The 16349-nt window shown below is 46.1% G+C and overlaps 1 protein-coding gene across 5 annotated transcripts in view; it reads right to left on the minus strand.

Moving 5' to 3' along the window:
* Positions 1 to 1916: 1916 nt before the first annotated feature.
* Positions 1917 to 16349, minus strand: part of LOC108025403 (5-hydroxytryptamine receptor 1) — a 51474-nt gene continuing 37041 nt past the window's right edge. For 3 of the 5 annotated variants that reach the window (XM_017095880.2, XM_017095879.2, XM_050888629.1), the window contains 2 exons: positions 11347 to 11425; positions 1917 to 5570 (listed from right to left, as the gene is read on the minus strand). In XM_017095880.2, coding sequence (XP_016951369.1) covers positions 3552 to 5219 — 1668 coding nt within the window. In that variant the 5' untranslated portion in view covers positions 5220 to 5570; positions 11347 to 11425 and the 3' untranslated portion in view covers positions 1917 to 3551. The remainder of the gene's footprint in view (positions 5571 to 11346; positions 11426 to 16349) is intronic. The other 2 variants (XM_050888630.1, XM_017095881.2) reach the window with 1 other exon arrangement.

Here is a 16349-nt window from a genome sequence, read left to right on the forward strand (position 1 = left end):
CGTTATCGAAACAAATCTAGCCACTTTGGCGGCCCTTCTACGGGCATTCCGGCCCGGAAAAGCGAAGGCGAAAAACTGGAGAGTGCCACTCAGAGGAAATTAAGCTCAATTGGGGGTTTCGTTACGTGACGCTGCCTTTTGCCGGCCTTTTATTGTTTGTCCGGCTATCTCGTCCAGAAAAGGGTCCTGTCAGCTGATTTATGTGGCGAATGCTTGTTAACACTTCCCCGTTACGAGCCCGACAACTGCAGGCATTTTCATAAGCGATGTTTCTAAAAAGAATAGAGAACCCCCGCTGGAAAGTCCTCGAGGACGACTGGAGATGTTTCATAAGCGTCGCATTAGTGTCACGTAACTGCTAATAGAAAAAAGCGGTCGTAAAACTGCAGACTTTACTGCCGGCGATACGATTAAGTTTACGCTCCCCGGCTGCAGAGCAATTCCACTGCACTCGTCAGCCGGTTTTTCATTTCGGCATTTTTTCGTGTGCCGAACGCAGCTATTTGAATACCCAAATCCGCTTACCAGAAGGCAAAGCGCCCCGACAACACACATCCCCGTAGTCCACATCCGAGGCGGAAGGCGTGGCCTTGTGCTCGGCGAGAGTCCTTTTTTCGGCTGCCTCATAAAGTGGCATCCAGCATGTAGTCTCTAGTGGCGAGGAGCGGGCGTAAAATCATCATTTATCAGCAAGCAGCCAGGAGCCCCAAGTGCACAGGGGGAATTTACGAGACATTTTTAGGGGCCTTACTCCAAGTGGGTTACTTTCCTCACTTGCCAAAGGATTTCTTTGCAGTGGTAGTAAAAACTATATATTAATTTCCTGTATATAGAAGTCAAGAAATAGATTCCGTATTTTATCAGTCGAAAGAGAGATCCTAATGCTTACAATGGATATTTTATACAATTTTTAACGCTCTTCAAGTAAAAGTTTCTAGTTTCTATCAAGTTTCTAGTATTTTTTGAAATCCTTCCCTGACATTTTTTCCCAGTGCATTCCCAGAAACACACCGAAATGCTGTCAAATTCGGGTGATACTTTTTGCGATTTTCAGACGGACTCTGCTGCTGGCGCCGTCAGATCCGCCTCACTTTGTCATTGTCATACCCTTTTTCGAGCTTCTGTTTCCGGGAATCTCGGCTGCTTAGGATCCCCGCCTTGTTTATGCCTCGAAAAAGTGGATATTTGCATACAGCATCGCACATTTCAAGGGCTTTCGCCGCAGATGTTTGTTAGTTTGTTGGTGCTTGCCTTTTGGCAGGAACGCCATGTTGGCACCGCTTTCCCTTCGCCCGCCCTTGCAGCGCTTTCTCCCTTGCACGCTTTTCACTTCCGTTTCCGTTTCTGTGCATTTGCACGTTTGCCCAACTTGTCATTCGCAATGAGCTGAATGCTGTATGCTGAATGCACTCGCAGGGCGACTGGCTCGCAGCTGCTTTTCTATGTTTTTCGCCCGCCAGTCAGTTAAATTGCGCATTGAGTTGACATTCAGCTGCACAGACTGCCGGCAGCTGCTGCGAATCGCATTCGCTGGATTTGAATTCGTTTCTGATTTTTACCCGGGTTTTTGTGCAAGTCCTAGAAAGTTAAACCAGTCGCTTTCACAGAATTTATTTGTATAGCATGGGAAAAAAGAATGCGTTGCCAAGGAGCTTTTATTATACGAAATAAACGAAAAATCGCTGGTCATTTAAACTCACTTTTCAAGGTGTCTTCAGATGCATAGCTCTTGCGAGCGTATCTTAAAGTATGCAACAAAATAATTTAAATCATAAAGTCACACGGCTTTTCATTGCATACTTTTAGACACCTTTTGGGGACTTACACTGTAATATTTGCTTTGTTATACTTTACCGCACCCAGAAGCTTAGAGTTCCCGTAACCCAAAACATTAATAACAACTTTTGACCAGGATATTTACATTGATACGGTTTGCCTTTTATTTGATGCCATAATTTCCGCACGCTTTTTCGGGAAAACAGTTTTCAAATGCAGTTTGCAGTTTTGTAAGCTTCTCTCGGAAAGTGTTTAGTTTTTACTTGTTTGTTATCCTCAATTACTTTGTTTTTCGTTTTTAATCATAATATTTGATGTTTGTTTTTGTAATGAACTTTAGTTCGGTTTGCGTATAATTAGCTGCGCTTAGTTTTGTCATGCTCGTTTGCCCTTGTTTGCTTTTCATTTTCGTTTTCATTAACCGTTTTCCGTTTTCAATTTTCAATTTCATTTAATTCCATGGGTGTGTGGGGTGATGCGTGTGGGTTATGTAAATAGTTGATAGTTTATCTCATCAAGTTACGAATAGCTCAGTTTCAATCGTTCTTGTGGGCTGATTTGCTTGTTTTGTCGGTTTGTTGGTTGCGGCGAATATCATAATGCACTTCTCGCAGTGCTACATACATATACAATAAAAACATGCACACTTAGTTGACTATAGCTATATGTATAGGTTGTGTGTATTACGTTTGATGCAGCTTCGATCTAAACATAAAAGTAATGCTTAATGTTTGGTATCACAGAGAGGCGTGACTTTTCATACAAAATACAACGAAAGACTAATGCAGAAAGTTACAAAATACAATTTAGTTCTTCTCACTTGAGCGCGTGTATACATATAGGCTACTTTCTCTACATCTTTTTATATATAATTTATAGACAGAGCCGCAGGTGGCTGGGTATTTACAGTGGATAGCTTCTTGCACAGAACATAATAATCTAGGTTAATCAGTAGGCTTAATTTTGGCTGCATTCCGCAGTTTGTAAATTTAGTTTTTGGCTCGTTTGAGTATCGCAAATTAACTAACTACGCTGGCAAATTTCGGGATGGGACTCGTGGGATTTGGTTGGGGTTTTCAGGGGTATCAATAGATTCGATAACGATTGTGTCTCATATCCGGTGCTGATTGTTTTCGAAACATAAAAGGAACCGTAGAAACCTGTCACAGTTACAACCGTGTGTGTGTGAGTGTGTGGTATTGCTTAGTTCTACGTTTAAAATTACAACAACAAGTTACATTTAGAGGAGTCGTCTACGATTCGCACTTGAAATACGTCTGTATAACGCGAGTTTCGGGCGGTGCACATATACAGAGATACGCACTACTAACACTACTACATACAAATATCCATGTGTGTGTCTGGGGTGGCCCTGTGGGGTGGAAGCTAGTTTTTGGACAGCTTTCAGTCATATCCTTAGGGTAAGGGGTCTTCAAAAACTTTGTCGAACTTATCTAAGAAAGTATCTAATCAATTTCAAGGTATATTCTTCTGAAAAGCTGAATTTATATTACTCAATTCATTAGGCTTTCTGGCAGAACAATGTCCAAGGATAATAAACTAACTAAGACACCAGGGGTAACCCACTTTAAACAGTCCAAAAACTACCTTCCCCCTTAGAACTTTACATTTCCTAACTCATACAGACTCTGCACCCCAGTGTGTAGACTTAAGTGGGTGAGTATGTCGAGCAGAGAGTCGCCCTCGTCCGGAAACCTAGAGAAGATCCCTCGAGCAGCTCAGACGGGATGGCCCTTGATCCTGCCGGAGGCCACCTAGAGAAAGCTCTCCCTGGCCCCGTGCCGCTCGTCGCCCAGCATCACGCGCTGCGAGGGCGGCTCGCCGTACTGATCCTGGTAGTAGTTCTCCCGCATCATGGTGTTCAGGCTGGAGCAGCGGAAGTAGAGGATCTCCTGGAAGGGCTTGCGGAAGTCCCGGTTCAGGGTGGCGTAGATGATGGGGTTCAGCAGGGAGTTGGCGTAGCCCAGCCAGAGGAACAGGGACGAGAGCGACGCGGGCACGTGCATCGTCTCGAAGGGACGAATGAGGGCCAAGATGAAGAAGGGCAGCCAGCAGACGGTGAAGGCGGACATGATGATGCCCAGGGTGGTGGAGGCCTTCTTCTCCTTGGCCAGCTGAAACCGCAGCTTCTTGTGGTGCGGCGAGCCCAGCAGCCCGGTGGAGCCGCTCACCCCGCCGCCACTGCCATGTCCTGCGAGGGCTCCTCCGCCGCTGCTCAGGCCACCGCAGGTGGAGTAGGTCAGCGAGGTGTTGCCCACGCTACTGTGCCGCTGGCCGTTGCCCGAGCTGGCCAGCTCCGTGTGGCCCAGGGTGGGCGCCTGCGGGGCCGACGGCGACCCGGTGCCGTTGAGCGCCTGCTGCAGGTGCGTCTGGGCCCGCTTCTCCTCCAGCACAATCCGCCGCGCCGCCCTGAAGATCTGGTAGTAGACGAACAGCATCACCGAAAGCGGGATGTAGAAGGAGCCCAAGGTGGCGTAGATCTGATATGCGAAGTTCTGACACACCGTGCAGATGGGCTGGCCATCCTCGTCCTCGTGCTCGTTGCCCAGGATCAGCAGCGGCGGCAGTGAGATGCAGGCGGCGGCCAGCCACACGATCCCCACGCACAGCATCATGCGCCGCGGGGTTCGCTTGACCCCGTACTCCAGGGGCTTGGTGATGGCCAGGTAGCGGTCCACGGAGATGGCGCACAGATTCAGGATCGACGCAGTGCAGCAGAGCACGTCGAAGGACACCCAGATGTCGCAGAGCAGCGGGCCGAAGTTCCACTTCTCCAGCACCTCGTAGAGCAGCGCCATGGGCATCACCAGCAGGGCCACGCACAGATCGGAGAGCGCCAGGGACACCAGCAGGTAGTTGCAGGGCCTCCGCAGCTTCCGCACCATGCAGACGGCTATGCAGACCAGCACATTGCCCACCACGGTGCCCAGGATCACGATCAGCAGCACTATGCTCACGAAAATGGTGGTCAGGGGCGGCAGCACGAACTCCCCGGCGGCGAACTCCTCTATCAGGAGGGGAGTGTCTGAGAGGGGCACCAGGGTGGTGTTGCTGTCCCCCAGACTGCTGCTCGTGATGCCCTGGTAGGAGACTATGGCAATGGGACTGCTGTTCATCGGCGAGAGCCCGAAGGAGCCCGATGCCGAGGCGGAGGCGGAGGCTATGGCCCCCAGGAAGGCGCTGCTGCTGTTGAAGTCCTGGGAGGAGGACGGGGACGACTCCGCCTCGCCTTCCACGAGCGGAGCGCTGGCGGGAACGGTGGCCTTGCCCGCCGCATAGGCTATCCAGCTGCTCAGGAAGAGCACGAACAGCGTCAGCGTGGCGGTGGAGATCAGTTTCTGGTGGTGGTTCGGGTGGTTCCGGTGGCTCCTCTGCGGGCGGTGGCTCTGGTGGCGCCGCCAATCCTGTCCGGACACGGCCATCGGCAGTCTTTCAGCGGGCTAACGCGGCGAGTGAGCAACCCAGTGCCGACCTGCTGCCCAGCATTGTCACCTCTTGGGGCCTCAGCCTCATTGCGTATACGCCACCGCCCCGCGACGGCGCGCGCAGCCCACATCATTAATCATAATTTCAATAAAAATGAAGCCCTCTTATTAGTTTCGCCGGGGGCCGCGTGGCTTGATTACTAATTTATGTGGGGGCGTTTGCTTAATAAAATCGCTGCCTGCGGTCGCCAGTTGATGTGGTCATTGACTTTTATGCCTTGTACGCCGGGTATCTCTCCTAATAAATCTCAGCAGTCGTCTTTGTGGCCTCTGTGATTGTCGCCGGGGCTGCGAAGGAAAACGAGAGGAAATTCATTACTCAGCTGTATTTATAAAGTGCAAATGGCCGTGCATTAAAGTCTGAATTTAAATTCGCATAAAATTCAGGGGCTTGCGGCCATCTTTTATCCCACGCCTTCGCTCGCTTTCCCATTTTCTTCGGCGCTTTCCCAGCCACACAAAGACCTCGGCACGCACATGTCGCCCTAATGATGGTCACAGTTGTTACAATTTCCAGAGAAAATTTTTAAACAATGAAACAATGCGGGCGGCGAAAAAGGAAAATAAAGAGAAACAACCGCGAAAAACGCGTTTTCATGGCCCAGAGGCCATGGGCAGATGGTTTGTGTACCCGCTAAGAGTTTTCCCCATTTTCCCGCCCAGCGGTGAATCATCAAGGGTGCTCCCTCCCCTCTCGCTGCCTTTGTATTAATTTTCATACTTCTTTTGGTTATTGAATTGTTGGCTCTCTGCCTGGCCAAACCGCAGGCCACCCACGCCCCCTTTTCACCCGCCCACAGGCACTTGACGCTCTTCGAAATGCGAAACAAATAAACAAAGGGCAGCTAAAAGGCGGCGGCGCCTCCGCCATTGTTGCGGCATTTTCCTGGCCAGCTTCCGTTTGGCATTTTTATTTATTTCGCCTTTTCCACCGGTTTCCCGACCCTTGTGGTCAGTGAAAGTCGCAGGGAAAGGCATAAGAAATACAATTTATACATTTTTCCCTAATTGAATTCCATTGCGAGGCCTCTTCAAGGTGTCGTCGAACCTCTCACAATCGAGGGGCTTTAAAACGCCATGTGTCTAACTGCACGATTTATTGAAGGCGGCCAAGTGGCAATTGAGCCTCGAAAATGAGGCAAAGCGGTTGGGGGCCAAAGGCGTCTAGACGGCCAGACGATGCCACACCTGAGCCACGCAGGTGTGAGCCCGTCGACACTCAAAAACCGAGTGAAACCTGAAGCAGCGGGAGGCCAGAACATTAGGCCCGAGCCCAGCATCATTATAAAACTATTCCCTAAGGGCAGAAAAAATTAAGAGTGGCCTGGAATTTCAAGTATATGGGTCTACAAAATAAAACATAAGTCTATTAGTGCCTATTTTTAATTACACCTTGCTTTAACTCAAGGAAAGTTAAAGATACTAAAAAAGATTAGTTACTTTAGATTAGCTACTTTTAGATACAAACTAAAAATTTCTATTGCTTACTAATCGACACCTTTAAGAATTTTTAAGCAATATTTAAATTTATAAAGACTTTCTCCCTCGAACACGGCATTTAATGTCCGCTTGAATTACCCAGTTCATTTAAGGCCACTGGGAATAGTTGACAATTTTCGGTTTTATCCACGTCGAATGGCTCTAAATTATAAACAAATCGAACAACAAAGGGGTATGTACACGAAAATTGGCAAACCAATCGGTCGGGTATAATAATAAATAGCAGTGCGAAAACACTGCAGTGTGTGCGATTCAATTTTTGAAAATTCATCTCTGCTGGGAAATTGTGTGGCAATCGGAATGTGGAAAGTGGAAATTTGGCAATGCGCACGAGTTCATTCCGTGATTGCGATGCTGCTCGTTTGTGCGAGTGCACTCGAAATTATTGTTTCTGGCGGGTGGCTGCGCCCGAGCGACTTTCGGCGTTAATTATGCTAATCAAGGGGACAAGATGGCCCAATTATTTGGTCAGCAAACAGCAGTCGTAAGCCGCTTTAAGCCCTCCCGTCCGGGCGAATTCTCCTGGCAACAGGACATAAATAATGTAATTTAATTATGAATCGTTCGGGGCGCGATGGCGGGCGATTTGGCAGCTAAGGCAGCCCCGGTTTTGGCCTTATTTGTGTTATTGCCAAAGCCGACAGGGGCGTAAATATTCATAGATTTTAATATTTATGTCCTTCGTCCTGCACGGCCACTTTGCCTCCCCATTTTCGGCATTCCGGCCCTGCGAGCTGGGAACTTTTCAAATATTTGCCAGTTTCTCTGGCTTCTGCGGCAGCGTCTTGAGGTTTGCCGCAGTCGCTCGACTCTGCTGACAGTCCCTCTTCAGCAGCTCCTCCGGCATCCGAAATCCGGATTCGGGGCCACCGGATCCGGGCCCAGTTGCTAAACAAGTGTAATTTTAGTTGGCAGCCAGCAAATAGTTTGCTGCGGAGATTTCCATTTAGATTTATGCCATGCCCACCCATACCCTGCCATACTGCCATACTGCTGCCTTATTAAGTGCTGTACAGGACTTACTGGCTCGCCTTTCAGTTAACACAAAATATATTTTATGGCCGCGCTGACGCTTGCAAATCCTTAAGTTCCACTGGCCACGCCGAAATAAGCTCGTCCAGGGGGGAGATAAGAGCTGGATGCGCATAAAGTGCTTTTTAAAATCAGCCAGCGTAAACTTAATTTTTGCAGATATCACTGGCAATTGTTTCGAGCAGCCCGCTCGAGTGCCCCCACAGCAGCCACTCGAAGGACTGGAGAACCGAGAAACTGGGGAACTCGAAAGGGAATGCGATGCAGTTGATGGTTGCAGTTTATGGTCTGCTGCCCCGCCCCCGGCCGCCGCCGCCCCCGCGCTTTTATGGGTCTTGGCTTGGCTTGGCGCCGGCACTCTGGCGCATTAAGCTCTTCTGCTCGCTTTTTTACCACACACAGACAGCATTTTTAAAGCCAAGCTGATTTGGGGCTGAGCGGCGAAAGTCACGAGCCAAGTGAGTCACTGGTAAATTGAGACAGTGTAATAAATCCCCAAAAAAGGGGCAAAGTGCAGGCGGGAAGCCGCTGGAGATTAAATCTGTTCAGCCCACCAGGCGTATGCGCAGTGTAAGCCCGCTTATTTCATGGTACATCTTTATAAGCTTGTTACATTTGTGTACTTTCCTTAGCTGTGCAATATCACCCATTAAAGGGTTGATAAAAGCCTCTCCTGATTTAAAATCATTTTAAAAAGTGCCTGAAAGTATGCATTAAAAAAGGTACGACATTAAACACAATTCTTAAAGCATGCTTGTCGGTGTCTTCTCAAATGCTTTCAAATCATTCAAGCCGCTAAGTAAAATGACGCAGGAGAAACTGCAGTAAAAAAAAGTCTGACGGAAATCTCGAGAAATTAAAATCCGTGCAGCCTTCCGCGGCGAATGCGTGAGGTTGCGTATACGCCACGTTCGCCCGCTCATTTCATATGCCTCGCCAGCGCTTTTCAATTACAAAGTCATAAAATTTGATTTCTCAAGCCGGCTTCGCCGCATTCAATTTTTGCCGCGTCCCTGCTTATTTATGGCCCACTGGCATGTGTTATCCTGGCAGCATTTCTGCCATTTGCCAAGTGCCCGATGTAATTTCAACCTGACACATCACACGAGGGACACGTCTCGAGAGCTCCCGAAATTGCTGTAAATGGATGCGAGTTAAAAAGCCAGCAATTTTAAATTGCCGCTGTCGACATCGGCGCCCCTTTTCGGGGCCCTCCTCGGCTGGTGGACGGGGAAAGGGCCCAAAAACGGCTTCCGAGGGGTGAATTCTTGCGCACTTGATGTTTATGTGTCAAGCTGCTGTTGGTTTACATTGCCTTACACTTTTTCACTCCGCGTCGGCATGGTTGTAAATAATGAATGCGTTGATTTCGAATCATATATTTATGCCAGCGCGCTTACACCGGGCAACAAAATAAGGGAAGATGTCGGGATGGAAAATCTGTAATCTAATCGGACGATTACTAGTGAGATGTGTGGCAAACGAAGCTGTAAAATTCCCACATTTTGAAATCATTTGATCCTCTTAGATTACGCAACTATATTGACATATTTTAGTAGGGATTTCAAATCGCTTAAAATGTACCTAAAATTAGGCAATGAAAGATATTCTACAATTCCTTAAATATTAAACTCCTTTTCCCAGACACTTGCTTTTCATTTTTTTCTCCGTGAAAGTTAAGTGTTGTTCAAGAGCAGTCTGCCAGGCGAGAAAACTCCAGCATCATGTGGGGCAATCCTTTTAAATGGAATATCAAATATCCTGCCTGGCCAACCTCTCGCTCAGCACTTTCCCAAAGTCAAGGTCAGAGGCAGAGCGTCATAAGGGCGATGGAAAGTGGAAAATGTGAGCGGATCATTGTTTGCCATTAATTTTGTTTGAGAGTGTCGAACAACAGTTCGTGTAAAATGCCTGGCATATGTAGGCATTTCGGGCTGGGATGCGGATGGTTGTTTGTTTATTTGTGTGCATAATAAAATTTGTTCGGAAAACATGTGTAGGAACGGGAGAGCGAACAAAAACATTTGCTTATCTTCAGGAATTCGCATCCTTCTCGGTCTGACATTTTCACTGGTGTTTCATTTTTGATAATGCCTTTGCATTTAAAGTTTAGGTGGGCGTATGAGCGATATGATTTGCATATAAGGGAGCGGTGTGCTGCGTGTGTGATGTAATAAAGCACTAAGTTTTACATAAATTGCGGGTACGGCCTGTCTGCCTTCCGTTTCCTGTTGGAAAACATCACGAAATACGCCTTCGCATTTCCAGCCAGACATATTTGCATATTTCGGAGCTGCGCCTTATAGTCTTTTGTTATTTTCATTTGATTATTTATGGGACGAACACCCATATGGAGCCCCGAAAAAAGGAACATCGATGATTCTCCCCCGAGGAATTTATGTTCCCTACATAAATGCCCGTTTTGTCAAGTCAAACATTTGTTGTTGCCATTTTATAGCTCATTCTGTTGTTGTCGGTTGTTTTTTCGCACAATTTATTGGTTTTAAAATTATTTCTCTGGCGCGCAGTGACATCATCATAAAAAATGCCATTTCGCCTTTATTTACGGACATATTTCCGTAAAGTGTCGCCTTTGTCCTTCTCCATTGTCCTGCCGCCCCTTTGGCAGCCCGGTGGGCGTGGCCCACAGCTGCTAATTGCTGGCAAATTTCCAGCTTGTTGGCCTTCTGCTGCAAAATACGTACTAGTCTGGGGTTTCAATCAATGTAATGGCTCACCACCAGGCCAGCTGCAATTGCAATCGATTTGATTTCTCGCCCGTTCACAGAGGAACCCATTTAATCCCAGTTTCAGATACAAAGCAAAGGACATCTGATGCTGATGCCCTAATCTAATGCAATCTAATCCGGCTGGGGAAAATGCAGCACAGCAGCTGCAGCGGCAGCTGCATCGCAACAAAGTGCATCGCTGGCCCAACAATTTTCCACTCAATATACCGACTATGCTGACTTTTATGAGAACGCCGGACGAACGTGGTATGCCTTTGCCTTCGCCTTTGCCCGTGATCCCCAGCATCCTGCAAGTGAGCCATAAAATCTTTTTATATGGCTGCCGGATGACTTTGTCTCTTAGCTGCCACTAATTGAATTGTTTTCCAAGGGCCGAGAGTGCCCTGGAGAATGCGTTTGCTGCTTTGCAATAATGCCAAAATTAAATTCCCCGGAAAGCTAAGTATATGCAGTAAGCGAAGATAAAAATCTATGAAACAGGAGTAGCTAAGCCTGGGAACTGGCAAGGGTAAAGCGAACTGAATGATGATTATGTTATTACTTCTTTCTTTATAATAAGCCACTATTGTACAAATGGTATTGTTTTTCAAAGCTTCAATAGTTCAAATGTTTTTCAGGCATATTTTCTTTTTCTCCTTTGTTCCATTCTAAATTATATTCCTGTCCTATCCCATTTGATGATTAAACTTAAAGATTAGAAAGGCCTTTTCTCAGCTCTGAGCTGGTGCTTTAATTGATTTTAGAGGTCTTTTATGTGCCCCAAAGCCAGCTGAAGGACTCACCTATCTGCTATCTCTTTCGCCGCCCCTCTACCCGTCTCTTTCTTCGTCCCTCAGCTCAGCGGACGTCTTCGGCGCGTTTCTGCAATGAATGAGATAAGTGATGAGGTGTGTGTAAGTAATTAAAGAACCTTAGCGCATAATGGGAGTTAAGCGGGTGTATTAAGAGGCGGTGTTGAAGTTGCCACCTCCGGGGGCGTGTGTGGGTGTCAGGTGCTCCATCAAATCGCGGGACATGACGTATAGAATTTCCCGCGACAGCGCACCACATCTCAGGCCCTAACCACGCGAGATTTTGTTTTTATGTAAATATAATAAGCCCAGTGTCTGCCAGAGACGGCATCAATCATACGCCATGTTGTGCTGCGTTGAACGGTGGCTAAACAGGCGGAAACGCTAAAACGCGCGCTGCTCACTCACACAAGCCGGGGGAAGCCCAGGGAAAGTCGGGCGAACCCACGCCAGTTGCAAAATTGAAAATTTATCGTCTAGAACACACGCACACTAAACCACAACATGAACAGCGGGCGCCAACAAGAAATTGTCAGCAACAAATTTAGCCGGCAGCAGCAACTGCACAGCAGCAACACATCGCCGCACAGCGGCAACATCAACGCACAGCGGCAGCAGCAACAGCCACACCAACGGCAACATCAGCCTGCCATTGCATGAACCTTCAACTAAGTTGAGCTGTTGCATGCGCTTCATCAACGTCATGCTTAGCCGCATTCGAGACATTGTAGGCATTGCATTTGCAACAGAGTGCAGCAGAGCAGCGCAGATACTGCTGGCTGCCCGGGAAAGGGTGGGGCAGGGGTGGTTTAGAAGGGGTGAGCGGGCGCACAAGTGGGCGGGGAGTGGGGCGTGCACACCCCGTAAAAATTCCCAACATGCAGCCACAGGGAACCTCAATCACTCCATTCGCTGTGACTTTGTTTGCTCTATTCTGCATTTAGATGAACCCACACAGAAAACAGGGCATAAAGGACGAGTGTACAGGAAAAAAGTATAGAAAATAGATTACGTGATGATAACTTGTATTTTCTAATATAGAGTGAGAAAAATACTCTTCATTTTCTTTAAAATCTGTGGCACCTAACAAACCATGGTAACTCAAACCTTTTGCCGAATAAAAATCCTCACAGCCTACTTTCAAGCACACTTTTAAAATATTTTAATTAATTTTAAATGCGATATAAACTTAACAAAATCTATTTGTATTAAACCCTTTTATTTTCAGTTTCTTGATATTTTTGCCTGTGCAGCTGTGCGGTCGCAGAGTTGAATCACAAATTTATTTGGCCAGAACTTCGAGCCAAGCACGATTCCCGAATGACATTTATGAGAACTGGCTATTCAGCAAGGGACTTGGCTCACATCCTGTGCTGGCCTCTTCTCGAACACAGTGCATTGCAAGCCAGTTAGATGGCTAATTTATGAATGCAGCTGCATTTAAAATCCAATTACCTGCGCCGGCATCCGAGGTAACAAGAAAATATAATTTACAAGCCATAATAGAAGAGATTCCAAGGGCGCACAAAACGAGTCCCACAATGCATTTGCATGCCACGTTAAGTGCGAATGGGAAAAAACAAAGTGGAGCTAGGAAAAACCTGGGAAACCCACGGAAAAGAAAAGCGGGACGGAGAGAGCGACATGTGTGTGTGTTTTTCTGACACTGGATAAAGATAATCAACTTCCGTCATCAAGCGAAATGCGGCATGGCGGCAACAGCTCGACAGTTTTTAATTGAGTTTACGCTCCGTGTGCTGCGTTATGGAAGTGTCTGAGTGTGTGTGGGGTGTTGCATCTGTGTGGCTGCACGGGGAAAAATTATGTGAACTAAAGGGAAATTTAAAAAGAAAAATCAAATAACGAGGTAGAGGTATCCAAAAGTATGCAATAAAAGCTAAAAAGCATAGTTGAGACAAATCACAGCACACATTTAGGCACCTTTTAAAGTGATCTTTGAAAGGGACTTTCGATTCTATCTGTTCATTTTCATGGCGATTCTCTGGTTTCTTTCAGTGTACCTCTGGGAAAGCGCATTATTTGCACTCAGCTGGAAATGACTCGCTTTGCGGTTCTTGCACTTACACTTGCCGCCCTTCGAGCACTCACATGCGCTATTTGCCCAGCTTCTGCCAAGATTTTTAATTAAGTTAATGAAGTGCATCGTGTGGTTTTTGGCCACATTTAGGAACATTGCCAAGGAGTCGCGTTATCCGGTCCCCTTTTTAATAAGGACATTAGGGGAAATCCGCCGCACTCAACACATTGCATTTATTTACCGCTGGCCACACGGAAAAGCAATAAAGGATTCCCATCCACGCTGCAAGGATACAGGCGCGGATCTTCGAGTGCCGAGAGGGGGTATAAAAAATGAAGCTCACTTCCGAAACTTCCGGTTGCTGGCGAAAGTAAACATTAAATATTTATGACGCTGCACAAAAAATGCAATCAAAAACGTGAGAAAAGTTTCTATTGCATATTTATGTGCGCACTGAGCGGAAAGCGCATCAAAGAGGGAAAAAGCTACGAAAATATTGCGAAAAATTCTGAGCTGGCTTTGTAATGCTCTTACTGGGCTTTACAACAAGCAGATTACATTCCCAGCTGACTTTTTGATATGCCTTGTAGAGATTTGATGAAAAATATACTTTGTATTTGGAAGTGCAGGTATATGAGATACACAACAAAAACAGTTTGGCATTTCAGCGTTTTTAATAATGATTAATTTTAATTAAGGTAATTCAAAAATGAAAAGGTAAAGGTAATACTAATTTTTTATGAACGTCAAGTCATATTTGTAAACTGTTTTATTTACCTGTCAACTTCACTACCGCAAACCGCACTTTTGATATTTCTCAATGCCCGGAGAATACAAAAAAGAAATGGCTGTCAGTTCAATAGCAACACATAATTACCAGTGCTTTAATAAAGCTTAGTTTCCCTTTCAAACTCAGGGCACAATAGACTCGAGCTCGCTGCGAAATGTAATGAATATAAAAGTGTTGCCAGCGCTGAAGGCCGGGGGTTCTCGGGTGGTACGGAGCTTTGAAAAGCGCTGCACCAAAATGGTTTTCAATTTAGTTAATTTATGGCGCGCATTGTTGGCTCTGGAATCGCACTGGCACACAATGGGCATATTTATAGCCGTTTTATTTTCCCATTTCAATGCAATTACCCAAGCCGCCTGCCGCACCGACCGAAATATATGCTTATAAATGGCGTATTTTTGAATGTATCGGGGGACAGCACGCCATGAAATGGCAGAATAAGAAGTGCTGAGCCAGAATATACACCCGCAAAATATATTTCTCACTGTCCATTGTGCGGAGCAGCTGTCCGAAAAGCAGCACTTATCCACTTTGAGGGGCCACAATGCCCAAGGATCTGGCAGAACGAGAATTCCGGGCCGCCAGGTTGGAGGACATTAGAGCACATGTCGGCATGTTCCGCTCCTCCAGCTCCAAAAGCTCCTCCAGCGCCTGGTAAGTGCAAAGTTTTAACGCTGGTTAGCAGCTGCTAATTAGCATAAAGTTGGCTCAACTTTTGCGCCACTCTGGCACACATTCACTGGGAAAAAAGCGTTTTAAAGGCGGAAAAAAATCTGGGGGGACACAACTTGTTCGGCCTAGTTTTGCAGAAACTTTTTACCGGAATGGTTTTAAAACTGCGAATCTGTTAAATACCATGAAAGATCACTTATAAAAGTGTCCAAAAGTATGCAATAATATTTTTGGTTTCTTTATTGCATACTTTTAGACAGCATTCGAAGTTATGTGCTTATATTTATCAGCCATTTAACTTATCCAAGATTTAAATTTATATTTAAATTGTTTTATAAAGAATTTAAAATGCATCCACTTGGAAATTTTAAACAAATCTATCAAATTTTAGCTCTATAATTTATGTCAACTTTTTACTTGTTGTACAATAATTCAAGAAGTAAACTGTGGGTAAAGGAATTTAAGGAATAAAATCTGTAATCAAAATTTCACCCAGTGTAGCAGCAGACAAGAGCGGTCCATTCATTCCGCTTTTTGACAGCGTCACTTGCCTTAGTCCGCGTGACGCTGCAGCATCTCTTGGGGGGATCCCCGGCTCATCCGCACATCCTGCTCAGCCAGCTCGTCCTTTCCCGGGCCATTCCTCATTTCTCCTCGGGTGGCGCCGGCTTTCGCTGTCGTCTTTTGTTTAGCTTGAAGCACGTCTCGCTCATCTCTTTGATAAATATTAGTTTAATTCTCTTTCGGGAGATGGAACTTCAAGGCTGCCGCTCCAGCCTCTTTAGTGGCTCGTTTTCTTATTTTATACAATTATTCGGTTTCCTTTTCCACACTTTATTGCCTTGGCGCATTTTGTGTCCTTTGTTTGGCATTTCATTTCGCCCGCCTGGCTAAGTGAAAAATGTAAATATTTTCCTTTGATTGAAATCCGAGAATCGAAAATTACAGACGGTTGAAAAACTGCTGGTAACTCGATCAGCTAATACATCGAAGAGGAATAGCAGTAACAGTTCTTGATATTAATGGATTCAGAAAAGTTTCAGAATTAAGCAGGGACTTTGAGATACTTTCCATATACTTCAGTAATTTAATTAAATAAAAAGACTTCAGAAGAAATGGGCAATTCTTTTAGTGGACTGCCAACAGTTTTCTGATTGTGTTCCAAGAATATCGCTTTATATGCCAGCTGTACTTTCTTTTTCATCATTTATCCAGAGAAAGTCGCCAAAAATACCAAATTAATCCGATGCCGGGTGGCTGAAATCCGACCAAATCTCTTGGCTCTAATAGACGGCCTGCAATTTGGCCCATTCAGGAAGGAGCCGTCCATTCAACGGCTTCGCAATCAATGGCAGCTGGCTGCTTCCTTTCGCCTTTTTGGTTCTGCCAAAAAACTGGGAAATTGGCAAGTGACACAACCTCGCTGCATTTCGGTTTCCCGTTCCCGTCCTCATTCACATTCATCGAGGGGAAAATGCTGTCTCTGCGATTCAT

The sequence above is a fragment of the Drosophila biarmipes genome, chromosome 3R, assembly GCF_025231255.1.
Source record: "Drosophila biarmipes strain raj3 chromosome 3R, RU_DBia_V1.1, whole genome shotgun sequence".
NCBI classification, from domain to species: domain Eukaryota; kingdom Metazoa; phylum Arthropoda; class Insecta; order Diptera; family Drosophilidae; genus Drosophila; species Drosophila biarmipes.